This window comes from Atractosteus spatula, chromosome 7 (assembly GCF_055471065.1).
Source record: "Atractosteus spatula isolate fAtrSpa1 chromosome 7, fAtrSpa1.hap1, whole genome shotgun sequence".
Classification (NCBI taxonomy): domain Eukaryota; kingdom Metazoa; phylum Chordata; class Actinopteri; order Semionotiformes; family Lepisosteidae; genus Atractosteus; species Atractosteus spatula.
Window position 1 is genome coordinate 41,423,367 of NC_142712.1, and position 15,327 is coordinate 41,438,693.

Genomic DNA, 15,327 nt, shown 5'->3' on the forward strand with positions numbered 1-15,327 from the left:
CCGTGTCACTAAACCCAAATTTCCAGCTTAGCTCTCAGTAGCTTCTATGTGTTGTAATTGCACAATGTAATAGGTTGTTCATACAACTCTAATGATCATTTGTATTTTCTCGTAATTACGAGATACCACATGAGATATTTTCTCCTTAATAGCAATGCGCTTCCGTAGAGACCAGCTATGAAGCAAGCTGTTTCCCTCTTGTGTCTGAAGCGGCTGGGTGCGGTGTGGTCACCTGGTCACCTGTCAGCTCTCCGGAACTGATTCTGCGTAAAACGCCCGGCTAGTTCCGGACTTCTTTTACTACACAATAGTACCACGTTTCACGCATTTATCTATTTAAAGCTCTTCATTTTTTGCTCCTAGGGGCCCGTCAGACAGCTCATTAAAATGTACATGTTTTTGTAAGACCTTTAAATGATCACTCTTGATGTTGAGGATGTGATACACGAGAGGTGAAACGTTAAAACGTTTTTTTAACGTTTTAAATTAATCCATAGCTATGACAATAAAAATATAAGGTAATGTAGCTAAATCTTTCAAACATATATATTGTGGCTATTTCTAGAAACAATTGCTAATTACTAAATAAATTTCTCGTTTTCTGTTTACATACGTAATAAGGCAACGTGTGAGTAATTTTCCAAATCCTCTTGTGTGTTTTTACTGAGTTTCTCAGACCTGCTACTTAACCTTAAGCATGGAAATACAGCCCATCCATCCATTTTTTAACCGCCCTGATGTGTGGTGAGCGTACTGGTGCTCTTTGGCTGCCATTGCATCATCCAGGTGGGGGCTACACATAGTGATGATGGAGGGGATCACCATTACCTGGAAAGCGCTTTGAGTGGAGTGTCCAGAAAAGTGCCGTATAAGTGTAAGGAATTATTATTTATTATTTATTCTTCTAATTCAGGGTAGCAAGGTATCCAGAGCCTATCCTGGCAAGCAACAGACACAAGTCAGTGCTACAGGAAAACATAGTACAGTACTGTACTGTGCTTATCCCACTATATGGGCCCCCCTGCTGAAACGTATTGTGCAAATGTATTTGGTAGGCAGTGACTTAGTGCAGGTTTGTTGAAGCTGACACGATGCCAGTGTTCCACATCTTGGTCCAATTGCAGCCCAGATCCATTCCTGTCTGACTCTTCTAGAGGTTACGGGATTATACTGTAGGTGGCTAGGTGTCAGAGCTAGGGTTCTGGTTATGACAGGACTGGGTAATCCCAGTGGGTTTTTTATTCCAACTCAGTCTTTAAGGACCTAAACCAGCTCTTAACTAGACTAATTTCACAGCTTCTCCCAGCTGTTTAGGTCCTCCAGGACCAGGACTGCCAGTTTCTGGAGGCACTAGGGTGATGGGTGGGTTAAAAGTAGGGCGGGGTTGACAGGGCTCGTGCTTGAGCCAGGGACAGAAGTGACGTCACCCCCTCTGACGTCTAGCCAGTGTAAGGCTCTGCTGTAGCAGCGGAGTTAGCTGCTGCCCAGGGAAGGGAGCTGTGCTCACTAGGAGCACTGGATTGACAGCGGGAGCAGGGAGAGGAGCAGTCATCACATTAGCCTTGGGGTAAGCCTAGTGTTAAAGGCAGGTAGAGGGTTAGGAGGTAACTAGCTGTTAGAATTAAGGGTAACTAGCTGGGTTAAAGTGAGGATTAGGAGGATTAGAATTAAGGGTGAGTAGCTGGGTTAAGGTGAGGGTGAAGGGGATTAGAAATAAGGTTGAGTATCTTGAGGTAGGGTTAGGATTGTTAAAGGCAGGGAAGGGTTGGGAGGATTAGAATTAAGGGTGAATATCTTGAGGTAGCGTTGGGATTGTTAAAGCAGGGAAGGGGTTAGGAGGATTAGAATTAAGGGTGAATATCTTGAGGTAGCGTTGGGATTGTTAAAGCAGGGAAGGGGTTAGGAGGATTAGAATTAAGAGTGAGTACAGTATCTTGAGGTAGGGTTAGGAGGATTAGAATTAAGAGTGAGTACAGTATCTTGAGGTAGGGTTAGGAGGATTAGAATTAAGAGTGAGTACAGTATCTTGAGGTAGGGTTAGGAGGATTAGAATTAAGAGTGAGTACAGTATCTTGAGGTAGGGTTAGGAGGATTAGAATTAAGAGTGAGTACAGTATCTTGAGGTAGGGTTAGGAGGATTAGAATTAAGAGTGAGTACAGTATCTTGAGGTAGGGTTAGGAGGATTAGAATTAAGGTGAGCAAGCGGGTTCATGTTCTTCCTCTTCTTGCATATGTTGACCAGGAGACGATAGAGCATGTGGTATGGCCAGCAAAGGGGGGAACAGATTCAAACCCTGGGGGGGAGTGGAGAGCAGCTGATCAATCCCTTCCAGGGAGCACAGACACAGGGAAGACACAGGGAATCAGGAGCCAGGTTTAGCCTTGGGATGAGGAATAGTGTTTAGATGAAAGTCAGCATGATTTAGGGCTAGGGCTTGCATTAGAGAGGTTAGGGTGGGGCTAGAGTAAGGGTCAGTGGAGAGGACAGATGAGGTCATGGCTGGACCAGAGTTGCTGCTTCGGAAAGACTGTGCCCTGACAGTTTCTGATGGCTGAGTTAAAGGACAAAGGGACACCCTGGAGGACTAGCAGGAAGTGTGGACAAGTGGCGTAGTAATCCGCAGTGACAGTGTGTTAGCAGAGAGGTAGTGAGAAAGGAGAATCCATGGCAGACTCAGCTGCTCAAGTGAGTGGCCAGGAGAAGCCAAAAACAGGCAGGGCCTCCGCAGCACTGATTGGCTGATCAGTCTGAATATATAACCACTGTGTGTGTGTGTGTGTGTGTGTGTGTGAGAGAGAACCAGGACTGGGCAGCAGCTGGAAATTTTGAGAAATTCCAAAATTACAGCCCTGCTAGCCCTCTTCCAAGATCTTAAAAAACATGTTCATCCACGATCAGAGAGAAGATGCAGAAAATAGAAGAAAGAAGAAAAAAACTAACAAAACACTTCATATTTTTCAATGGCCAAACAATTTTGAACCTCTCCGAGACCTCTGGCTTGCTTTATACAGTATCCCTGAACACACAGCCTACCCTCAAAGGGGCATTCTTGGGTGCATGTGCTCCTTTCAGTGCCGAAAGAAAGCAGGCTTGGCAAACACACTCGGGAAATCGTGAAATCATCTTTTGCTGCATCTTTTGCTGCAGAAAGATGATGTGACAGATCTCGGATATCGATGTCCTTGAGGGGCTAGGTTAAGCAGAATGACACAAAGTTGAAAAGCCTGCACCACTGCGTATTGAAATCCTGCAGCTCTGATAAATTATTTGCCCACACCAGTGAATGTGATGTTCAGTAGCTACAGGAGGGGATAAATCAAAACTCATTTCGTCCTTCTCATCTCAAGCTTTTTTCCTTAGGGATGCATGCTATTAATAGCAGCTCTCAGTGCTATAATTTATATATACAGTGATGTGCATTGGTCAGGCTTCTGTAATGCATTCCAAAATACAATTGTACAACAGCGTTCTTACTTAATAAGCTCTATTTTTAAAAGCATGATTGGAAAAAAAGGTATTTTTTTCCAACATCTCCGGACATTCGGGCGATGTGTCCAGTGAAATTTATTCGACGCCGCCTTGAATCAGTTCGCCTGGGTTCTTGCGCGCTGCAGAGGCCTTTCGTGATTGTAGAATGGTTACACCTCCCTCGTGTGGTGAATCTGAAGTACTGCAACTAGCTGTGAGCTAGGTATTATTAATAATAATTCAGGTGGGTAGCTGCGTCAGCAAGCGTAGGCTGCAAAGGAACAAGTAATAGGTTTATTCCATGCTGAAAAGAGAAGAAAGAAAACACAACGTTTCGGCTGTGGAGCCTTCTTCAGGTGTCAGTGTATTAATAATAATGCGTGCTAACTACGCAGACCAGTGAACATTTATCGCATTTTGGAGAAGCAATTAATGTTTGTTATATACACAACCTACTCCACACATTTAAAGCAAAAAGAAGCAGACAGATAATTTGAATGAAGAATAATGGCTTTCTCCCAGAAATTAGTGGATTGCTCTCTCCAGGTCAGGGGGGAGAAGATCCCCCAAGTGAAGGAGTTTAAGTACTTCGGGGTCTAGTTCAGGACTGAGGGTAGAGGGGATGGTGAGTTTGACCAGCGAATTGGTTCAGCAGTGTATTAACGTGGACGCTGTATCCAGCCATAGGTGTGAAGCAGGAGCTGAGCTTTCAGACAAAGCTCTTGGTTTTGAGTCGATCTACACCCATATCCTTACGTGTGGTCACGAGCTCTGGGTAGTGACTGACAAACTGAGATCACAGGTATAAGCCGCAGAAGTGAGGTTTCTCCTCAGCTCCTCATAGGGCTCCTGGGCTCATTTTACATGGTAGGGTGAGGTGCTTGGCCTTCTGCTATGACCCCGGAGTAGAGTCTTTGTTCCTCTGGATTGAGAGGAGCCAGTTGGTGTGGTTTGGGTGTCTGGTAAGGCACGACCCACTGGGAAGAGACCCTGGGCAGACCCAGGACACACTGGAGGGATTGTATCTCTCTGCTGCCCTGAGAGCACCTTGGAGTCCCCCGGAAAGAGCTGGAGACTGTTGCTGGGGAAAGGGAAGTCTGGTCTGCTCTGCTTAGCCTGTTACTACCGTGACTCTCACCAGGAGTAAGCAGTTAGGAAATAATCATCATGATGATTATACAGAAGTAGTCAAACCCTTTGCTGTGTCAAACCTAAATTATTTTAGGCGCACAAAATTACCTTAACTAGCTAAACAATCAGTTGAGTAGCCTGTGTCCTTGTGCAATAAGAGTGGTTCTCACGATTTCAGAATAAAAACACAAAACACCTATCTTTCTGAGGTTCCTCGGTCAGGAATTTCAAACAAAACCCAACCATGAAGATGAAGAAGTTGGCAAAGCCAGTTGGGTTTATACCATTATCCCCCATGGAGTTTACAACGAAGCACTTCAGTGGACAAAGGCGTTGTGATCAGATGAGACCATATTGGAGTTTTTTAAAGTAAATGCCGTTTGACACAGACCTAACAGCGTATGTCACAGTTAACATAACACAACATTTAGATGTTAGCTGGCCTCCTGTCATTCAGCACCGGTTACTGTAGTAATTCATTCAACAGTCTTTTACCACCTGATGGCAATTATCCACTATTCCCGCCTCAGGTGGTTCAAGACCACAGGAAATAAGATTTGATTTGGCAGTGCTCTGGTGCTCTGTCTTAGGGTTCGCTATGTCTCTAGCTTCACCCCAAGTTTCTGAGTTCCCTTTGTATGCTGCCTGGACTCTGGGCTCTGCTTCACCCTGACCTGTCTTGGTTTTGAACTTTGCTTGTCTTTTTAAGGCTCTGGACTGTGCTTGCCCGGGCCACGCTTGCCTGTGTGCGTCTTCACTGCCCCAGCCTGTCGTTTCTGCTTGCTGGGTGCTCACCCAGGTGCTTGCCTTCTTGGCCGTGTTACCTTCCTGCTCTTGGGTTTATTTAACAAAATCCCATCTCTGGTTTATTATCTACATCAGCGGCACTCTATGGCATCGTGCTACCGGAAAGCTTGTTAGGACCGAAGGAAATATGGACAGAGCAAAGTGCAGGCAAACACTAGAGGAAATCCTTAATCAGCTAAAGATTAAAACCAGTGTGAAAAGTCATGTTTCAACAGGACAAGGTCAAAGCTACACTGGAGTGGCTTAAGAATGAGTCAATGTCTTCAAGTGGCCCATTCACAGCTTTGAATCCTATTGAGAATCTGTGGAAAGGTTCTACCTGATGTGCTTTCCAGTGGGGCTGCTGACACATAAAGACAGTCACACACTGCCTAGGCAGGGGCTGCACACCAGTGGTGGATGTGATATCTTTCCAATAATGTGGTGACCACAATTATACACAATATTCTAAATATTGCTTTTTAACATAGAATCAATTGATTTACAGTCTTCATTTTAACTGTATCTCGTAAGGTTTTTTCTTTGCTTTTGCAATTGCTTCCTCACAATAAGCAATTAGAAGATGTCTAAAAGATACAGTGTACAAGACTTATCTTAAATGATTTCTTTTAACATAAACACCCAAGTCTTTTTCATAACTTGCCTTTTCTAGCTCTGCTTTTCCCATTTTGTATTTGTTGTTTTTTATCATACTATAACAATGACACTTACAGTGCCTTCAGAAAGTATTCTGCCACTACCAGGCTTCACCGTAGGGATGGTACTAGCCAGGTGATGAGCGGAACCTGGTTTTCACTAGACGTGGAGTTCAGTTGTTGTCTCATCAGACCAGAGAATCTTTTTCCTCATGCTCTCAGAGCTCTTTAGGTGCCGTTTGGCAAACTCTATGTGGGTCATCATATGCCTTTTAGTCAGGAGTGGCTTCCGTCTAGCCACTCTACCATAGAGACCTGATTGATGGAGTGCTGCAGAGATGGTTGTCCTTCCGGCAGGTTCTCCCATCTTTACACTGGAACTCTGAAGCTCTGTTAGAGTGGCCATTGGGTTCTTGGTCACCTCCCTGACCAAGGCCCTTCTTGCCCAGATACCCAATGTGGCCAGATGGCCAGCTCTAGGAAGAGTCTTGGTGGTTCCAAACTTCTTCCATTTGATGATTATGGAGACCACTGTGCTCCTGGGAACCTTCAATGTGTTGCCAATTGTTTGATACCCTTTTTCAGATTGACTATCTCGGAGGTCTGCAGAGAGTTCCTTGGACTTCATGGCCTGGTTTTTACTCTGCCATGCACTGTGAACTGTGTGACCTTATAAAGACAGGTGTGTGCCGTTCTAAATCATGTCCAACCTAGTGAGTTTGCCACAGGTGGATCAAGTTCTAGAGACATCTCAAGAGGACCAAAAGAAATAGGATGCATCTGAGCTCAATTTGGAGTGTCATAATAAAGGGTCTGAATACTTTTGTAAATGGGAGATTTCAGTTTTTTATTTTTAATAAATTAGCAAAAAATTCTAAAAACTTGTTTTCACTTTGTCATTATGGGGTATTGGGTGTCGATTGATGGCAAAAAAGAATCAATTCAATCCATTTTGAAATAAATCTACAACACAACAAAGTGTGGAAAAAGTGGAGAGGTCTGAATACTTTCTGAAGGCACTGTATAAAATAAAGTGCCACCAACAGTGGAAACTATTTCTTGTACAAGCACTCAATTAGTGGTTCTTTATGATTATATTCCCTTGTTCCCTGCACCACCTTGTACAGCACCATATCAGCAGATTCCATTATTTAATCCAGGGCTATATCAGACAATATACGTTACATAAAATTCCAAACGTCAGGCTAAAGTGCCATAGGAACGATAAGGTTGATGGTAAAGCACTTAACTCATGTTAAGTAAATACCAGGGAGTGAGAATGTTCCATGTCTGGGGCTGGGTCTTGGGGTTGTAGTAGCAATGGTGACACACATGTACAGTACGGTACAGTATGTACAGTATATGTTATAGTGTACCACACTGGTGAGCCCAAAGTTTTAACAGCTGTCTGTGGTTTCTTATTTTGACTGAATTGTAGTGTGTTGTCTACAAACATCATCAGGAATAAGTGCTTGATACTGGATGTATAAATGATTGCTTCTCCGTGTTTTTTGTGAATGAGCTGGCAAACGCAATGAGAAATATAAAAAAGCGATTGAGGAATGTGTTGTCTCATCGTCTTTGTCTTCACCGATAAATTCATTTTAAAGTGAATCAACATTTCATTTTCCTTTACTGTCTCGGTTTAATTTCAGTTTGCCATTCTAACTCCATGTTTTGTTTTTACTACTTTAAATTGTGAGTTTGTTATTCTGCTGTAGTTCATAACCTTTTCAGTTAGTGCTGACATGCCCATCTGTATTCCTTTGTCAGCTGAAGAGACTTGGCACCGAAGGAGGGAGTGGCGCATCTCACACAAGTCCCAGGGGCTGCTGCTGCATGATGAACTGGTGGAGGCCTGGTGAACTGGGGGTGTCATGGTGAACTGGTGGTACCATGGTGAACTAGAGGTGCTCTGGTGAGCTGGGGGTGTCATGGTGAACTGGTGGTACCGTGGTGAACTAGAGGTGCTCTGGTGAGCTGGGGGTGTCCTGGAGAACTGGTGGTACCGTGGTGAACTAGAGGTGCTCTGGTGAGCTGGGGGTATCTTGGAGAACTGGTAGTACCATGGTGAACTAGAGGTGCCCTGGCGAGCTGTGGAGTCCTGGAGACCTGGTAGTACCGTTGTGAACGAGAGGTGCTCTGGTGAGCTGGGGGTGCTCTGGCCAAGTCAAGACCATCCAGCTCTGCTGGGACACACTTGGCCAAACCAGGCATACTGTACATTGTCTCCTGGGGAGCCCTCTCCATAGCCAGTGGAGTCTTGACTATAAGGCTCACCCAGTGCTCTGTGCCCTTCAGGATTCCCACTGTGTAAGTGTAAGTGTGTATATACTGTATACTGTATAACGTCTAATTCAAGCATGTAACTAAATTAATTTGCTTCTGGGAAACTTCTGGAAAAATACAGGTAAAACAAAACCATTAAAAGAACCATTATGAAACAGTGTAATGTGCTATAATCTCCATGTTACACACAAATAAACCAACTCTTCTGAGCTACAGAATCATGTTTACATACATGCAGCTACATAATTCAAGTGATGAATACAGAGTTATGCATTTTGACTCAATGTTTTTCAGTAATATCTTTAAAAATGGTTTTATTTCAATTTCCTGTGGTTTATAATCTGTGATTTATAATACTCCCAATATTCATGTGATCTCATACTGAAGTGTATATGATCATCTGCAATCATCTTTTAAAACTTGGCACTATATTTTGCACATTTTGTTGCACACTCTCCTAAAAAATGTTTATCACTTAACTGTTCATTTATCAGTACAGTAAAGCTGTAATGACATTTAAAGACATTCAAAACCATTTAAAATTTAAAAATACCTACAAAATACACTTATGTACCAGATAATACTGTGTAGATTACTAATGACAAAAGGTAGGGAAAAAGATCAGCCCATTATATACCTTGCTATAACTAATTATTAACATTATTAACAACTGTAACATTTACTGCTTCATCTGATATCAGCTTTGAAAAGTCAGCCTGTTTTGGAAAGGTCTATTCTACGACAAGTGACACAATGGCATCTAGCACTTTCCTCCTTCAAGGTCACTCCATACACTGGAAAAAATAGCCCTGATCAAACATCCTTGATACACTAATTGTTTTAACTGGACATGAGCAAATATGAGTGGGGGTAGTTTCTTGGAGTGATAAGAGGATATCTGCAGGTTTTACAGTATATAAGGACCAGGCTGGTCTGCAGTCAGACGTACAGAGGCGAAAATGGGCAAGCTACTGATCTGTGTTGGTAAGTGGAGTTCTCTCTGCCTTGTGCTTCTCTCCTGGGCTTGTGAGATCTGTGCAGATTACTTCCACTGCAAAGGCAGCTTAGGTGGGGTACTTGTTGAATTTGGGGATTATGAGAAAGGCATCCTATGCAAAATAACTGCAGTACATTTGGCTGCTAGGGGCTTGCCTTGCACAAGGGGTCTGTAGGAACCTGTTCAGGATTTCCGTTCTGATCAGAAGGAAATTAATCAATTAATCATAGGGGACCGACTCCTGAATAAGGGGTGTGTATGAATCCAGGCACAAGTGTTAAAAGGGGTTATAGGCTCCAGATAGGTGACTACTGCAGTTGGTGATGAAAAAAATAGAAAACAACTAACAGTTTTTATACTGTTCTCATTACTGATTGGAGGGTTTTGTTTTATCTGAGGCTTATAGCGTCAGTGCAAGATTCCTCTCACTCCAGAGCTGTTCGGCCATCGAAAACATTTCTCACTCTCCTCTCGCACTTTCTTACAGGTCTCGCACTCCTGCTGCAGGTGCAGCTTGGTAAGTCTTCTGACGCCCGTTCCGCTGTGTGTGTCTCCTGACAAACAGGAAGTTCAGCTCACAAGTGGTTTTTAGCCATTTTAAAGGCCTCATTTTGAGTTGCTTTCATTAAATGCCCATAAAATGGGGTGGGGAAAGGGTCCATTTCAATTGCTGATAAAACTAAATGAAGGAAACTTCAAAATCATACTCTCCCTATACTGTATATTCAATTGTTAGGGAGGCATTTCTAAAACTGAAACATACCTAGGCTGTTTACGGAGTTAACACCACTGAGGCTAAATAAAACAACACACAACAGCTAATTTAATTTTCAGTTACAAATTGTAAAGTACTTAATTTACATTGTACAAATTAATGATGCAATTTTGTTTTTTAGTCTTCAGCCAATTAATAGTGTAGAAGGGAGCCCTCTACTGGCCAGAAAGGTCTATAGTAAGTGCACCAGTTCACAAAGGGAAGACACCAGCTATTAAGTAGCAAGATTACAGACTTACTTTTTAGCTGAAGCAAAGTGCCACTGACATACAAACAGGAGAAATGGGTAACAAACACAGACGTCTGTAGTCACAGCTCTCAGAAATGGAGCTAATGGAACTTCATACAGGGGTCAGTGGCTTGCTTCCGAGATGATCCTTGGGCTGCTGTGACTACTGCCAGGAAAACACATCTGATGATGGATCATGGCACCCCTCTCCCCATGTTATTTTATTTATTGCGCACCCCATCAGACGTGCTACAGTATATCTGAATCATAAACGGAAAATCTGCTTTGTAAATCCTTCCAACAATCCTCTTTCAGGATATTCCTATGTCCTGTCATGCTACTTCACCAACTGGGGCCAGTACAGACCAGGAGCTGGGAAATACTTCCCTACCAATGTCGACCCATGCCTGTGTGACCATCTGATTTACGCCTTCGCTGGGATGAGCAACAATCAGATTAAGACCTACGAGTGGGACGATGTCAAGCTCTATGGAGAGTTCAACGGCCTCAAGAACCAGTGAGTGTTGGAGACCAGTCTTCTGCTCTCTTTAATACCAGCACTGAGCAAAGTGTTTACCTCAAGACAGAGAGCACAGCCAGTGCCTTAATTTTTTTTTGGTCTGAAGTTCTGTTCAGTAGATACAATCTACTGTCAGTGCAACAAAGCAAACTGTTAATTTTTGAAGGTTAAAAAACGAATTAATGGGCTTCAAAACCACTCTGGCTTCAAGCAACTTAAAAATATCACTTTCTGTGATTTGTGACTTGAGCAATTGGTTCAGCTCTGTGGTGCAGCACGAATAACTACAGTAGAAATTAAACTAAACGGTGGACGTCACATTTCAGAGGGCAGACTTCTTAGGGATTGACTCAATCAGTGGACCAATCAGAAAGCCACAGTAACGGCTGTGAACTGCAGTAAGGATGATGGTTGTTGGGTTTCTCACAGGGACAATGTCTCTCACCTGAATTAAAAGGATTTACAAAAGCTCTGCTCTTCTTCTCACAGGAACGGAAACCTCAAGACCCTCCTGGCCATTGGTGGCTGGAACTTTGGAACCGCTCAGTAAGTGCAGCCTCTTGCGAAGTTTCTCTCCTGTCCCCCAGGATGTGGAGGCGCTTGGAGTCTGGAGTGAGAAGGTCGCTCTGTCCTGCTCCCTCTTCTTCTCTAAAGCGCCCCCTCTCTCGCCATAGGTTCTCCGCCATGGTGGCCAGCCCCAGCACCCGTCAGACCTTCATCCAGTCGGTGATTACATTCCTGAGGCAGTACGAGTTCGACGGCCTGGACCTGGACTGGGAGTATCCCGGCTCCAGAGGCAGCCCTGCCCAGGACAAGCAGCTCTTCACCACCCTTGTCCAGGTAGGAGAGCAGGACAGCGGAGTGATGAGCACACCGGTCTGCAGTGCCACCCTGCACAGTGACACCTCTGTGTGCTCCTCTTAGAGGCTAATCAAGAGCTTAAACAACAGCAATGCCTAAATGTCTGCAACAAGGGGAATCATTTGGATCTCCCTCTGGATGGGCTCTTATTTACATAATTAAAACACGTTACTTTTCTGAAGCACACTGTATATACAAAGTCTCAGAACATTGGAACTTCTGATTGAGCACCAGGTGTCTCAGAACCCACATTTCCTGTCCTTGAGAATTCCAATCCAGATGGATTTTTAATACAACAGTAAATAATAGATTTCTAGAGACTTGGAACTGTTCAATTGAGGTCAGTTACTATATATTAAGAAGTTCATTACGAATGAAATCACTTGCTTGCCAGATTAATGACTGGCAGTCCGATTCAGCTGGGCTGTCTCTCTGCGGGACCAGGACTGGAGACGCCTGCTCCCTGCCCAAGCCGTGCTGCATGCTAACGCCTCTCTCCACCTGTTCACCTCGCTGCTCTGCAGGAAATGCTGGCTGCCTTTGAGGCCGAGGCCAAGCAGACCAACCGTCCTCGTCTGATGGTGACTGCTGCAGTGTCGGCCGGCAAGAGCACCATTGACTCTGGATACCAGATCGCCCAGGTCTCCCAGTGAGTGTCGGCACAGCTGTTGTGTGGCCAACACTGTTCAACACATGGGCGCTGTTTGCTGAATCCTGCTTGTAGGCTAGGCTCTCTCGGGCTCCGGCCTCTGGCTGTGACCTGTCTGTGTTCCTGCCTCTCCAGGTGTCTCCTGGTGTCTGTCCAGCTTGTCACACAATCACAGACTCAGCTTTACTACTTGTTGCCTGAGGCAGAAGGAAATCTGCAACAGATAAATACCTTCACGTCTGATCAAATTCTGACATCCAAAGAATAATAGGCATAGAGGCTGTTAATACAGATCATATGCTTCTCAGCAGTCTTGAAAAGTTAAGCATTAAATGGATGCTTCCCTTGCTCTCCCCAGGTACCTGGATTACCTGCATGTGATGACCTATGACTTCCACGGCTCCTGGGAGCGTCAGACTGGTGAGAACAGCCCCCTGTACAAGGGACCTGCTGACCAGGGCAGCTACATCTACTTCAACGTGGTGAGTATTTGGTCATTAGAACACAGAGACTTATCTAGGTCGTGCTGCTGCACTGAATGTGAAGATCATATGCATGGATAGTCATTTGTAAGCCAAACAGAAAATAAGGCTTTTCTGGAGGAAATGTGGCTTTTCATGCAGAGCTGCAATCTATGTTTTCTAAGCAATGTCATCAGGGGCTTGGAAAACACAGGGAACAATAAGATCACAATTAAAAGCAAAGCACAGCCATGCTTTTTTAATACAAAATCAATAGAATGGCTGCAGTAAATGAATCTTGACAAGGTGCCCCTTCCTTGTAAGATGCCATTATCTCCCATAGCTGGTGTAAGATTTCTCAGCGCTAACAGCTGGTGAACTTGATTTAATAAAGTACTAATGCAGGAGTTCATTTCTCAGGGATTTCAAGACTGTCTTATTGGGCACAATGCAGATAGAGTGATTTCTGAGACCTCTGTTGCCAGCTGACTTTAACTAACGGGAATGCGGGGTTCATTTTCCCAGGACTACGCCATGAACTACTGGAAGAGCAATGGTGCTCCTGCTCAGAAACTGCTGGTTGGCTTCCCCACCTACGGACACACCTTTGTGCTGGCAAACCCCTCCAACAACGGTGTGGGAGCCCCCGCGTCTGGCCCTGGCCCTGCTGGGACCTACACCAGGCAGTCTGGCTTCTGGGCCTACTATGAGGTGAGTCTACCAGGAGCTCAGACCTGCCAGAGTGCTCAGCCAGGCAACTGGGACCAGCGGTCATCTGTACTCGTCAGACAATCATTACAGCCTCTGCTTCCCTGCCTGCCCTGGGTTTAGGAATAGTAAAATGTTCTGAGCAGATGCTTTTGTTAAAAATTCAAACAAGGCTAAGGCTATAAGCTAGGCTAGATGTTTAAGAAATACGTTACACATAATATATAAATACTATGTATAAAGTATATAGTATTTTCTATATATCATCTGACAATGATTGGAATACCAAAAATGAAAGATTAATGCACCCTTATTTTTGATCAATTTAACTTTCAGATGTTTTAGCACCACATAGATGATTAATTTGATCAAATATTCTGCTGACAGGGCTAATTAGGAACTCCTGTTACAATAAGTCTGTGTGTTTGCAGCCCCAGAAACGAAGTGACATGAGGTTTTGTGAGGGATCTGGACCAACCTGCCTGTGTGAGAGCTGCAATAGCACAGGGGCTGTTTCTCTCCCGGCTTGGCTGTTGAACAGAGTGTCTCCTCTCTCCACAGATCTGCACCTTCCTCAAACAGGGAGCCACTCAGGCTTGGGACGCCCCACAGGATGTCCCCTATGCTTACAGTGGAAACACCTGGGTGGGCTATGACAACGTGAAGAGCTTCCAGATCAAGGTGTGTGTCATGGGAGGCAGGACTGGCACCACAGTCAGCACACTCATGAAAAAGAACATCATTTCTTTTGGACGAGAGCATTCAGTGGCTTTCAAAGTCTCGGTAGAGGTGCTTGGGATAAATCCCACCTGTCTCTCTATCCCCCCACAGATCGACTGGCTGAAGCAGAACAACTTCGGAGGAGCCATGGTTTGGAGCCTTGACCTGGACGACTTCAGTGGCACCTTCTGTGGGCAGGGCAAATACCCTCTGATCAACACCCTGAGGAGCGGGCTCGGGACCTCCAGCTCAGGTCTGTCTCCCTGACTCCTTGTCTGTCTGTCCGCATGTGTCAAGCCTCAGCAGCTCTTACAGGAAATTTAACAGCACATCTGATGTTGAATGTCTAAGAAATGTGACACAAGGAGGGTCCCAAACTGGGATCCAGGCACCCCTGGGTGGGTCTTCACATGCTAACCAGGTTGTCCCCAGCAGACCCTGAACATCTAGTCCACTAAGCTCTAGTCAATCAAATCAGGACAGCGCTGTGACTTTGAAACCCTCTGCTCTCCCCGCCAGCCAGGTCTGACCCCCACTCTGTCGTCTCTCTCCCTGTTTCCCAGGCTGCACCCCCCCAGCCCACCCCCTGCCCCCTGTGACTCAGGCGCCCAACCCTCCATCAGGGGGTGGCAGCAGCGGAGGTGGCAGCAGCGGAGGCGGCAGCAGCGGAGGGAGTGGGAGTGGCTTCTGTGCCGGCAAAGCCAACGGCCTGTATCCCGACGCCTCCAACAAGAACCACTTCTGGCACTGCATGAACGGCGAGACCTACAACCAGCACTGCGAGGCCGGCCTGGTGTTCGACCCCAGCTGCTCCTGCTGCAACTGGCCCTGAGCGGCCTCGCAGCTCGAACCCCTGCCAGCCCCCCTCTCCTCCCCTGACCTTCTCCCTGACCTCGACTGACTCTCCTGTGTAATCAGCAACCCAGCACTTAAATTAAAGCCCTGAAAAGCCAACTCCCCTGGTCTGGAGTCTTCCTTTTCCTTCTTGAGTGGTTTCTGTCAAAGTCTCACACAGAGGAAAAGAACGCTAACATACCATTTCAGCACACAGTGGCAGGTTGCAGGGGGAGCCAGA

At 45.2% G+C, this 15,327-nt stretch overlaps 1 protein-coding gene across 1 annotated transcript; it reads left to right on the forward strand.

Annotated features, from left to right (window-relative positions):
- The first annotated feature begins 9,291 nt into the window (after positions 1 to 9,291).
- Positions 9,292 to 15,084, forward strand: LOC148831015 (acidic mammalian chitinase-like). The gene is given in 11 exon segments (XM_088919999.1): positions 9,292 to 9,316; positions 9,817 to 9,846; positions 10,649 to 10,850; positions 11,343 to 11,399; positions 11,528 to 11,693; positions 12,239 to 12,363; positions 12,722 to 12,845; positions 13,350 to 13,535; positions 14,094 to 14,213; positions 14,364 to 14,541; positions 14,831 to 15,084. Coding segments are annotated over 11 exon segments (1,467 nt in total).
- Positions 15,085 to 15,327: the final 243 nt, after the last annotated feature.